General features: G+C 33.5%; 1 protein-coding gene across 1 annotated transcript; it reads left to right on the plus strand.

Annotated features, from left to right (window-relative positions):
* Nucleotides 1-7,730: 7,730 nt before the first annotated feature.
* Nucleotides 7,731-12,015, plus strand: LOC117099901. The gene has a single exon (XM_033239424.1). The coding sequence runs from the start codon at nt 7,853-7,855 to the stop codon at nt 9,935-9,937; it is 2,085 nt and encodes a 694-aa protein (XP_033095315.1). The 5' UTR covers nt 7,731-7,852; the 3' UTR covers nt 9,938-12,015.
* Nucleotides 12,016-12,887: the final 872 nt, after the last annotated feature.

A 12,887-nucleotide genomic window follows, 5' to 3' on the forward strand; every position in this document is an offset into this window, starting at 1 on the left:
CTCTTTCTTTTTCTACCTTTTTCTTACTGTCCTGTATCCGCCCCCGAGGTATGTTCGATCGATGACACAATTTCAAGCGTTTCGGCTATATTTTCGGAGGTCATGTTATTTTAATAATCATAAATCCTTAACAGAGGGTCGTAACATGACTTTTCCTTTAAAATTTTGGCAAAAGATATATCTACCGGTGGTGGTGCCGTCGGGGAAGAAGATAAATTTTGTCGGGGAACAAACAAATAAAAATATTATTTACAGGTAATATTCGTTTAGCCACCATATTGTTTGTGTTAACTTTTCATCACAACAACAACAATAATGATAATAATCATAATAATAATAATGAGACTAATTAAAAATAATTTGCGTTCTGTTATGACAAATGCTCATTTAGATAGCCTCATGATGGTTAGAATACATCGTGATAGGTGAAGCAACCTCGACCATGACAGGCCATGGTTGACAGATTTCATGCAAAATTTCCAAAATATAGAATTTCATTTTCAAGAATGAGGATTTGAAAATAAATTAGATGGTTACATTGCATATTCTTTGTTTCTTGCTTTATTCAGAATGTTTTGGTTTTGGGAGCTGATTTCAATATTAGAAAGCATAGCCTACATGAAGTCATAGTATAGTAACTCCAGGGGGGGTTCGGGAGAACCCCCTTTTCTAGCAAAACCCCCTCTTTTTTGGCGAACCCCCTCTTCAAATTTCCCAAACAAGTCCTCCAACCCAACTAATGCACAGACCCACCCAGACACAGACATTTTCAAACATATCTGCTTATATAGCATTATTTAGACCCATGAAGCACAAACCTCTTGCTTTGGTGGTTTCGTCGACCCCCCCACCGTGGCTTCGACTTTTGACCTCACGCCCAGAAACCCCCCCTGGAAGAACCTGGCTACGGGCCTGCACTCGATGCCTATCAAATAAGTAATAAAAATTCGCCATAATTCATCAAATACCCGCGAACGGCTCTGGGCCCTTGCCGTACGTAAATGAGGGGTTCTACTGTAATAGAAAATTTTATTTTTTGGTGACGTCACACTCAGTACTGAGTACGCGATAGTTAGCATGCATACGTCATAAGCTAGATTACGTCACCTTTTCCTGGTAAGGCCAAGATCGATAAGGCAAACTTTCCCAGCGTGCTTTTTTCATGGATAAACAAACACCAGTGCTTTGCACATGAATGCCTTGCCTAGCTAGGGCTACAAGAGCCGCATATTTAAACAAGGTACGTCTGCAACTGAATTATTCTTAGTTTAGGCAGTTAATTATTTGTTTCTTATTTTAATTTATTTCTTTCGAAAGTACTTTCTATCACATATAATTGCACTGTCTACTAGGGCCTAGCTAGGCCTAGTCATATTTACTTCATCGTCCCCCGCTATACACAGCACATCAGTAGGCTAGCCCCTCCCCCTCCCACCACGCTACAGTGCAGACGTTTGCTAGGCAACAGAACGTGATTGCACCTTTCTTCCCAGGTGTTCCTGTAAATTTGCATATTGTTAGCTAACCAGCTGAGTGTATTCCTTTGTGAAAATGAGTACCGCGGCATACTCATTTTCACAAAACATTTGCATCCCCTCTTGGAATTAGAGAACTTCGAAATAATTGTCTCCATATCTTCGCTAATTAATCACCGTAATTTAGCTTACACTTATGCATGGAGGGAGCACTTAAAATGTACAATAATCATTTCACTACCCGACAAACCCCGAACTTTATTCATGCGTTACATAATAGTTTCATCTTGCTGTACTCCAACATCACTGGTGCATGGTAACAACCAACTGGCAGACCATTTTCCGGTCACACCTTACTCTCCATAACGCAGCACCCCCTAGTTCTGTGTCCTCTGGATCAGTAGATTGTAGAAGTTGTAACAGCTCCCTCTCTCTATGCGTTAAGATCAACTAGTTAAGTTTGACCACTGCTTGGGATTTATCCCAAGATCTTGGGATTTTTACTGACCTTGTGATTTTTTGTTAACATTTCATTAAATCTTGGGATTATTTGAATGATAAGGAAGTTTTGTTTCTATCATGAAGACAATTTAAAAATAAATTCTAATGGCCAAACACTTCCTTAGTTTATAATCGTGAATAAGGGCTGCTCATTTGTTCAAAATAAAAAAAAAAAACCCATTGGAGAATATTGACGCCAGGAAATCGAACCTTCTCATATTTTGTAAATGTTTTTCATGTGTCTTAGTTAAATCAAATTCATCAAAAATACTTACTCTTACCAGCTTAACCCCTCAAAAATAGAAGTTAAAAATCAATGTTTTTTTTTCTATTCATATCATGCTAACTGGAATATTTTCTGTGAATACAAATACAATAATGACAATTGCATTTTTTTTATTGATATGATTTTTTAATTTAAAGGCATCTTCCCCCTCCCCTTCAGAAAATTCTATACTCAGTTGAAAAAAACACAGAACGAATTATTGGTCTTGAAAATCCAGACACTGTACATTATAAAATTTGTTTAAAAAGCTTTAAATGCAACTTTAAAATGAATTTGTATGATATATCCTAATATTTTGCAAATCTTGAGATTTTTTAAGCTATCTTAGGATTTTTTAGACTCGATCTTGAGAATTTAAATTTTTCCCAGTGGTCACACTGAGTTTGACCATAAAACAAGCATTGAGAATTCCAGGATCAACAAATTTGGATCTGGACATAGAGGACATTAGTCCTGCATCCAGTACATCACCTAAGAAAACCTAAGTAAGTAAAATTCCAATGAATTCCTAGTACAGGGGTATAATTGCTTAATTTCTTAGAAATCCTGAACAAATTGAGGCTCCGGTAAAATGTCAAATTATGTTTTAATTTTTTTTTTAAATACAAAAAACAAATTAAGCTAGTCACGTATTAAATAAAGGCTAGGCCTAACTGTAAAATTCGTTTGGTCCTATACTGTAAAATTTGTTTGGTCCTATCTGATATATCTAATGTGCAGTTGGTGTGACCACGGAGAAAATATATTGATATACCGTAAAACCTCAAATTGAAGCCTTAGGCTTCCTCTTTGTTTTTGCGAACTTTGCATCGGCTTCTTTTCGAGGCTACTTTGCAAAGAACCGGGGAGGAGGGAGCTTCTTTTCAAATTGAATGCTGTACATTTTTTAAACTACTGCTATAAAACAATAAATAGGGCTACTGTAACCAGGAGTGTATTAACCGGCATTAAATCACCTAAAAACTACTATATAAACCAGGCGTGTCTTTATGTTGCTTTAAAATTCATGTACTGTACAGTGTATGGGCTTCTTTTCGAGGATACATTTGCAAACTAAAGAGGGGGCTTCAATACAGGGATTCGGCGATGGGCGTCATGTGACCTAACTTGGGCGTTGGATATAAACAATTGACTGGCACCATAGTGATCAGACCATGCTTTTTTGCATAAATTAGACCCGTTTAGCATCTAGCATGTAAGCATGTAAAAAGTAAGATATCTCAAACTCGTCTAAAAAAAATTAAAGAAAAGGTCATAATTGAAACCCGACAAAATTGGATGAGATCAATTAAAATAGTTTCATCCAAAAATCCTTGCTCTTGTGAATATTAGTAGGCCTACCACTGATTCCATCTAAATTTCTCTACCGCATCATCAAGTCTGTTTTTTTTTTTCTTTTTGTCAAGGCATTTGTCCTGCACATCGACTACAGAACCTTTAGTCCTCTGTCAAGTATGTGCCTGAACATTCTTAAAATGAATTGTATAAATTGGAAGAACGAATATGATTTACGCCATAAACCAAATGTACAGTTATAAGCGTTTGTAATAAAAGAAGAGATAGATATTTGTTGGTGCTTTATTTTGACTATAATGGATATATATATATATATATATATATATATATATATATATATATATATATATATATGAAGAAGACGTGTCCATGTGTGTTTCGAAACATAGAATATATTATATAGCAGTAATGAATCTCAAAAATGTAAAATGTTAACTTTAGAAACACTAAGATTTATTGGGCGAATACCGTACTCTACTCACACGAATAAGTGCCTCGTTTGAATAAGTGCCCCTCTCGAATAACCGCCCCTCCTAACGTGAAAATTTCCTTAAGCGCCCAGTTTGAATAAGCGCCCAGTTTGAATAAGCGCCCCTCATAAGATTTTCTTTTTATCTTGGAACTGTGGTTGTTGACATGATCTGAGCTGTAGAGTGGAAACACATTCTTCTTCGGTCAAAATGAGGATATTTCTCTTGGATAGATAATGAGAGCTCCGATCGCTGGACAGACAGTATAGTTCCAACTTTACTCTTTTTACATATTTGTCTATGCCTAGTCCTACTCTTTTTCTTTTTCCGACCTTTAGCACATTCTCATCTGAGTTTTCAAGAAAAAATACAAATCTCAATCGGCTGATGGCCAACAAGCTAACCACTACCCACCACCACTAATTGCATCTGCAATGCTTTTATGTAAATATTCACGCATTCTTGTCATGAGCCATGTTATCTGGACGATTATCATTTCGAACCACCATTCGTAATATCCTCATATAATATTTTTTCATTCAAAAACTGCCTCTTGAATTTAATAATTTCCCATTAACACCCCTCGATTTTCATTTATTTAAATAAATAATTTCCACTCTGATTTCATAAGCGCCCCATTTAAATAAGCGCCCCGTTTGAATAAGCGCCCCTCAGAAAGTGCAAAAAAATATTTTAAAAGAACAATTATCTGAGCATTTAAAGTTGGTATTTTTTTATGTGATATTATACAAATTGTTTGTGTGTATCATGTTGTATATTAGTAAATACAATCTAATAATCCTGTATTTATTTGGGTATTTACATAAATGTATGATACTTGAATAAATACAACCCAATGAATAATTGTTTTTGGTTGAATTAATATTATATAGTACATAAACATTATAGTTCTATATAAATACATGAATAACACTTTATAATAATTGTATAATTACTAAATTAATTATAATTAAATTTCTAGGTCAAAAGTAGCCCCGACTTAAATTAATATCAACCTAATCATTAACAGGCTTTTGCATTAATAATAACTAATAACAAATTGAACAATGTATTTGAAAAATTGTATTAATTTTAGTATTAATTATTTAATCAATTATAATTAGATATTAATTAGCTGATTTATTAGGTTGTGTTATTAGTAAATGTAGGCCTACCATACCAGTGGTTATGGTTGTGAGTTTAATTTTTGTAAGATTAGGGCTCCCCCTGATTAAAAAAAAATGTATTCAATATACAGATAACAGCAATGCAAACTAAATATACACTGCCCGAAGATTGGCATTATCAAGTGGCTCTCGTATTACATAAAGCATACCTAAGAAACAAATATTTAAGATTCTATCAGATCAATAAAATATTGAATTGAAATTTAAATAATTTGCATGTTCCTTGATTTAAAGTACATACAGTAATTGAATATCAAGATTTTTTTTTATTGCAAATTTGTAAGCAATATCCTAAACAGTAATATAGTACTGTAGTATGTATGGGGTGCCTTTTATTTCCCGTTTATTTTTCTTTGTATATTTCATCATACAATAATTATTAATTTAATGTAAGATTTAAATATTGATAAAGAACTATGGTTGTATGCTGGTCTTAATTATGCTTTTTAAATAAATATAATTAGTGAAACGCAAGTTTTTGTATAAAATGTTTTGTGTGTATACGAACAATATCCATGTCAATTTTCAGAATTAGTTCCAATAGAACATTAAACATTAGCTGAACCATAGAGGTATTAATTTTTTATACCTCCATGGCTGAACACATAAAATTCAATGAGGAAGCAAACAATTTCCATTACCATTTTAGTATCACACTTAAATATACAATAATCTTAACAAAATTCTATTAGGTATTATTTAAGTTACAAAATTAAATACTATTATTAGCTTGTATTATTGTTGTTGTTAAATGCACTATAATAATATTTAATACATTTCGTAAATAAATTCAGGTATTATTGATTTTATTTACTTGCATAAATACAGGGTGACCATAAATATAACCAGACTGTTTTAATCAAGTAAATGTACTATGATACTTAAAAGAAATACAAAAAAAAAAACAGAAATGATGAATATTTAGCTAATAAATAAAAAATTTAATATATGATACTAATTCAACTTAACAAATCTTTTAATAAAATAATAATTAGCTGATTTATTAAGTTATTATTAAGTGTACAATACTAAATACAACTAGAAATTGCAAATGGCAAGTCGAGTGCTGCGAAGTACAACTGCATATAAATGTTCTTCGAACAAAATTATTTATGCGAGTCAAGTGAAAATAATGAATAATAAAACTATAACAAATAATATGAGACACGACCCATTGTCTATATTAGAACNTTTTACCCAGCAGAACGAAAGAAGGAAACTCCGCCTGTCTCTTATACACATCTAGCGAGCCATGACGTCACGACAATAGATAGAGACGTTAGCCAGTTGTGCGAGGTATCGGCTGAGATTTGTGGAGTGCAATTCAAAAAACAACTATAGGTCTAATAATGAATTATTGTGATGTTAAATAGACAATGTTAGCTATCAAAGAGCGACGTTGTTTTTTATTGGGAACTTCGTCCCTTCAAGGCTAGGCCTATACCATCCTAGCTAGTCTAGGCCTAGAGTAGGATAAGGCTAGCACGACATGCGGATGTTGGTACGAGTAGGTTAGTCTACAAACGTTGCCTAAAGTAATTGATTTTACCCGGCAGAACGAAAGAAGGAAACTCCGCTTTTCAGTCATCTTAGGCACTCGTTTTTTGACAAACAATGACCTTTCAGAGGTCAAATTGCTGTCAAGAATATAAATTGGCTGCTTCGCAGCAACGAACTTAAAGTATCATATAGTACATTAAATTAAATAGATACAGACTCATATGTCTGCTTATTAGATTGTCATATTTACTTAAATAATTAGCTGATATATATTATTAAAGTATTATATACTATATAGTAGAGTACATTAAATAAATACAGCCTAATAGGCCTAATTATTAGATTGTATTTACTTAAATAAATACAACCAGGTTGTATTTATTTAAGTAAATGTGTGATACTTAAAGAAATACAACAGAAATTATGATGCTCTATTCTGTGAGTGAATTTAGTAATAAATACAACCTAATAAATTAGGCCTAGTTAATGCAATAAAGAAATAAGTGAACTTATTTCTATTATTAGGTTGTATTACTGTTATTAAATGTACTATAATATTTAATATATTTACGTAAATAAATACAGATGTTATTAGATTGTATTTACTATGATAAATTTAGAGTAAAATAAATATTTGCAACCTAATAGATAATTAGCCTAGTTTAATACAATGGAGAAATAACTGATACTGTACTTCGCTAATTATACTATGAACACTAGAAATTACCATATGAGTCGGATTAACTGGGTGTGTAATGGCTCCTGTCGATGTGTTAACCAACACCCTTATTCTGAAATGGATCATTCCTTTGTTAATGACATTTATTCCTACTGATATTTCTTCCTACTGGCTTTATTTCATACACCAATGGAAAGCCGCTGGCCGAATGCAGTGTTGTCGTTCGATTATCTGCTTTATTATTCAAATTAGTAGTCGGGTATAATGAATAATTCCAAATGTAATATGAATATATACGTGGCAGGGCTTTTTGTCTCAAGGGCTTCAGTGCAAACATTCAAAAAGGGCGTTCTTATGTTCTTTGGCCAGACACGTTTTTGGAATCACTAGGCATCTCTGCTTATAGCTTTATCTGCTTTTTATTATTATTTGTAAATTGAATATCCACAGTAGGAAATATGGATTATGATAAGAAGGAACGTCATCAATTGATGGATAAATTTGCCGATGGTATGATCAGTCTAGCAATGGTTGACAGATTGGTTCGCATTTCTTTTGGTAGGATTCAACAGGAAATAACAAATGTCATAGAAAAAGATTATTCAAGTGAGCAATATCATCATTTTTCAATATATGTTGGAAGTCAATTTGAAGGGATGCCTGAGCACGTCTGTAGCGATCAGGATATTATGAGGTGTAAATCAGAATTTCCGATAGTAATGTGGCATTCTCAAGCAAAAGTAGAAACATTTCATTGTGGGTATGTATTTGCTAAGCATAATTCAGAAGAGCCACTGTATGTGAATCTCAAGTTAGTGGATGACAATGTCTGCCTCCACGAGGGTCTTAAAAATGCTTTTGATAACAATGGATATATGAAGACCACCGATTTCAAGGATTATAATTCAAGAGAGATGAAAGAAATGGGCTATGAATTTACGGAACAAGGTCCCGCGTTCACAGGTTTTTCACCTACAGAGTTTAAGGAGGTAGATAAACTAAAATCAGACCAGGTATATTGTTGTAAATGTCAATCATGGCCACCAAGCACTAATGAATTTTTCACTAGAGAAAGGCAGACCAACTGGCCACCACAGGAGCTGTTAAGAAAGTTAGCCCGTCTAGATTGTTTTGTGGTCCCCATTGGACACCATAGTTCGTTAAAAGATATCGAATGGAGGTTATCATTTTCCGTAGCTGAAAAAGAGCTCATTCATAGCATGCCTGATTCATACGTTAATTCTATGTTTGCTCTAAAAGCCATACACAAAAGTTACATCAAATACGATGACTCTGTCACACCAACGCCATTCTGCTCCTACTTCATAAAGACCGCTTGTTTGTGGATGTGTGAAACAATCCCACATAATGATAGCATCATGGATTTAATTAGAGAAATATTGGATTGGCTTGATAAATGCTATAGAGAGCAAAAACTGCCCCATTATTTTATTCGCGAACAAAATTTGATTAGTCATTTGTCAAAGAAACGTTGTAAGGATGTACGATCAAAATTAACCGCAACGAAGAACGATCTTTGGAAAAGGGTGATGTCAAGTATCGATGGTGGTGAATCCAATAAATCAGTTAATAAATCAGCTATTAATCATATTGCCAATAAATTGGAAATGGATAAAGTCAACGATGCTAATGACTACAAATTACTGGAGACCAAACTCTTAAAGCAACCACCAGCTGTTCTAAAAAAATTCACTAAAGTTCTTGAAAATAATAAATGCAAATACGGAATGTATTATATTATAAATAAATGGTTAATAATAGACTTTGAAAACTTTTTTGACGCTATCAAGATCACTGTGGATAAAAATCTTCCTCCATCAGAAATACTTGAAAGGCCAAAAGCAATTATGATGCCGATTATAAAAAGCATTAAGCAGATAGTACTAGAAGTAAATGGTCATGGAGAAATGTTTACGACCCGTTTGTATAGATATGTAGGTGATATGTATACATATTTATTACTGTGCTTCCAAAGCCAATTTTCTAGTGCATATCGCCGCTTACCATTGGATTACTACAAACTAGGAGCTGAAATGGTTCTACCTAACGGATGGAGCGATAAAAAGATAGGTGGACTTTCTCTTGAAGCAAAATATCATTATTTAATGGGTGATTATGAATCACTTAAACCACTGCTTGAATCTATAGAAAAGTTGATTCCTAGCAACACTAAAGAAAGACATTGCACTCTTAGTAATCTTACTTTTATATCGATACATCCAGATATACTTAAAAAAGGTTCTAGTGATGATGAACTGTTGCAGCTTCTTCTTGATTATGCATATTTCAAAAAAGTATATTTGCATCCATTCGCATTTGTCCATTACATGAAGGCCAGAATATCACTCACTGAGGGGAACATGGATGTAGCTAACAATGTGGATGCAATGAAGGAAGTCCTAAGTCAGGACATGCCAAATCCAATAATAATGCATACAACAAATACATTGATAAAAATCATAGAAAGTCTCAAAGGCCTACTAACGGTAATGAAAATGGTTTTGAATAATGAGATAATATAGGCAAAAAACAACAAAGCAATATGCCTAACACCTTTGTTATTAAACAGTTTTGTGCCTCTCTTTTAAAATCCACTTCCATTTCCACGTTATCAATTAAAAAATTGATAATGATATTTATTGTGCCTTTATCATCGTTGTATGAATTTGGGTCATCTTTATTTGGCATGTTGTTAGTAATAGTATAAAAGCGAAACCATTTTAAAATATGTCTATAGATTTTCCTTATATAATGAAGTAATCATACACATTTGTTTGATTTAGTGTTTATTTATTTTTTTTTTTTTTAAGTTAGGTAGGCCTAGCCCAATATTGATGGTAATGTTTAAATGTGTGGTTATTTTTAGAAAGATCAATTTTTGGTTGTGTTGCATTTATCTAATAAAATATATTTTATTCATTCTATAAAGCAATTGCGAGAACTAATAAATGTCAACAGAAATTTCATTCCATAATTTTGCCCCTTCAAACCCTATACAAAACTTTCCTAAAGAAATACAAGGTTGCGGAATAGCTAACTTAAGCGGGTTAATAATAATAATATGTCGGTCTTATATAGTGCTTCATGCACAAAGCCTCTAAGCGCTTCACATTACTACGCAGGTCATTGGATCAAACACGTATGGAACACATACTGAACACCAAATTAAATTATTAAATAAAATTATATTAAATGGAATGATAAACGAAAAGCCTAATCTGCCGCAATGTAGGGCTATGATCTCAATGGATATGATAAACGAAAAACCTAATCTGCCGAATATCGGCATATGATCTGAATGGATCTGTCGAATGTAGGGCTATGATCTCAATGGAATGATAAACGAAAAGGATAATCTGCCAAACGTAGGCCTGATCTCAATGGAATGATAAACGAAAAGCATAATCTGCCGAATGTAGGCATATGATCTCAATGGATCTGTTGAATATAGAGGACATTAGTCCCGCATCCAGTACATCACCTAAGTAAACCTAAGTTAGTAAGTAAAATTCCGAGTACAGGCGTATGATTGCTTAATTTCTTAGAAATCCTGAACAAATTGAGTCTCCGGTAAAATGTCGAATTAGGTTTTCATTTTTTTTAATACAAAAATCAACAAATTAAGCTCAGTTAAAAAAAGGCTAGGCCTATACTGTAAAATTTGTTTGGTCCTATCTGATATATCTTATGTGCAGGCGGTGTGACCACGGAGAAAATATATTGATATACCGTAAAACCTCAAATTGAAGCCTTGGGCTTCCTCTTTGTATTTGCAAACTTTGCATGGGCTTCTATTCTTTGCAAAGAACCAAGGGGGAGAGAGGGGGCTTCTTTTCAAATTGAATGCTGTACATTTTTTAAATTACTGCTATAAAACAATAAATAGGGCCACTGTAACCAGGAGTGTATTAACCGGCATTAAATCACCTAAACTACTATATAAACCAGGCGTGTCTCTAATTTATGTTGCTTTAAAATTCATGTACTGTACAGTGTATGGGCTTCTTTTCGAGGCTACTTTTGCAAACTAAAGAGGGGGCTTCAATACAGGGATTCGGCGATGGGCGTCATGTGACCTAACTTGGGCGTTGGATATAAACAATTGACTGGCACCATAGTAACCAGACCATGCGTTTTAGCATAATTTAGCCCCGTTTAGCATCTAGCATGTGTGCTGGCATAATTTTGGCAAAATTTAGCATATTTTTTTCCTGAAAAAAAAAAAATATCAAAACTGGTCTAAAAATATCGAAACTGGTCTAAAAAAATTTTTAAATAAAGGTCATAATTGAAGCCCGACAAAATTGGATGCCAGCAGGTCAATTAAAAGAGTTTCATCCAAAAATCCTTGAATATATATTAGTAGGCCTACCACTGATTCCATTCAAATTTATCTACCGCATCATCAAGTCTGTTTTTTTTTCTTTTTGTCAAGGCATTTGTCCTGCACATCAACTACAGAACCTTTAGTCCTCTGTCAAGTATGTGCCTGAACATTTTTAAAATGAATTGTATAAATTGGAAGAACGAATATGATTTACGCCATAAACCAAATGTACAGTTATAAGCGTTTGTAATAAAAGAAGAGATAGATATTTGTTGGTGCTTTATTTTGACTATAATGGATATATATATATATATATATATATATATATATATATATATATATATATATATATGTCATAGTAGGGATTTTTTTAATGAAAAAATTGAAAATCGATCAGTTTAATTGATTAATAAATATATCTAGCAGTTATTAAGTATCTAATAAAAATTGCTGATTTTCCTTAGCGTGTGCCCTACCACCCTGACTGGAGCCGTTGTAGGGCCGGAGTTGAACCCCTGTAGAAACGTACAGTAGCTTATTCTAATATTGACCCTCCACCCGAAGTTGATGCTGTCTCTTATACACATCTAGATGTGTATAAGAGACAGTGTATGTATAAGTGTTATTTTCGGCCATGTAGTTTTTCTTTAAATTTTTGCCCTCACCAAGTTGGTGCTTATACATCTAGAGGAATGAATACCAAAAGCTTAATCTGCCACAATGTAGGCCTATGATTTCAATGGAATGATAAACGAAAAGCCTATCTGCCGAATGTAGGCAGGCCCATGATATAAATGGAATAATACGCGAAAAGGCTAATCTGCCTGTATGATGTATCTGCCACTGGAAATTACAACAATTATGAAGTCATTACAGTACAGTAGCTTGATGCCTATAAAATAACTTTAAAAATTTACCAAACTTGATCATCAAATATCCGTAGCTTGATCATCAAATATCCGTAGCTTGATCGTCAAATATCCCCCACCCCACTTTCAAAAACGTTCCGGCGACGTTGCATCTAGGTTTGTTATTTTTATTATTTTTCCACAATATTCAAGGGTTGGGACATAGCGGAATGTTCCATCTTCGTTTATATGGGAGGTAGAGCTTGGTTCAGTATTCAGTATTCTTTTATAGTCACT

The sequence above is a fragment of the Anneissia japonica genome, unplaced genomic scaffold (assembly GCF_011630105.1).
Source record: "Anneissia japonica isolate Jap-2015-1 unplaced genomic scaffold, ASM1163010v1 scaffold288018_len440701_cov179, whole genome shotgun sequence".
NCBI classification, from domain to species: domain Eukaryota; kingdom Metazoa; phylum Echinodermata; class Crinoidea; order Comatulida; family Comatulidae; genus Anneissia; species Anneissia japonica.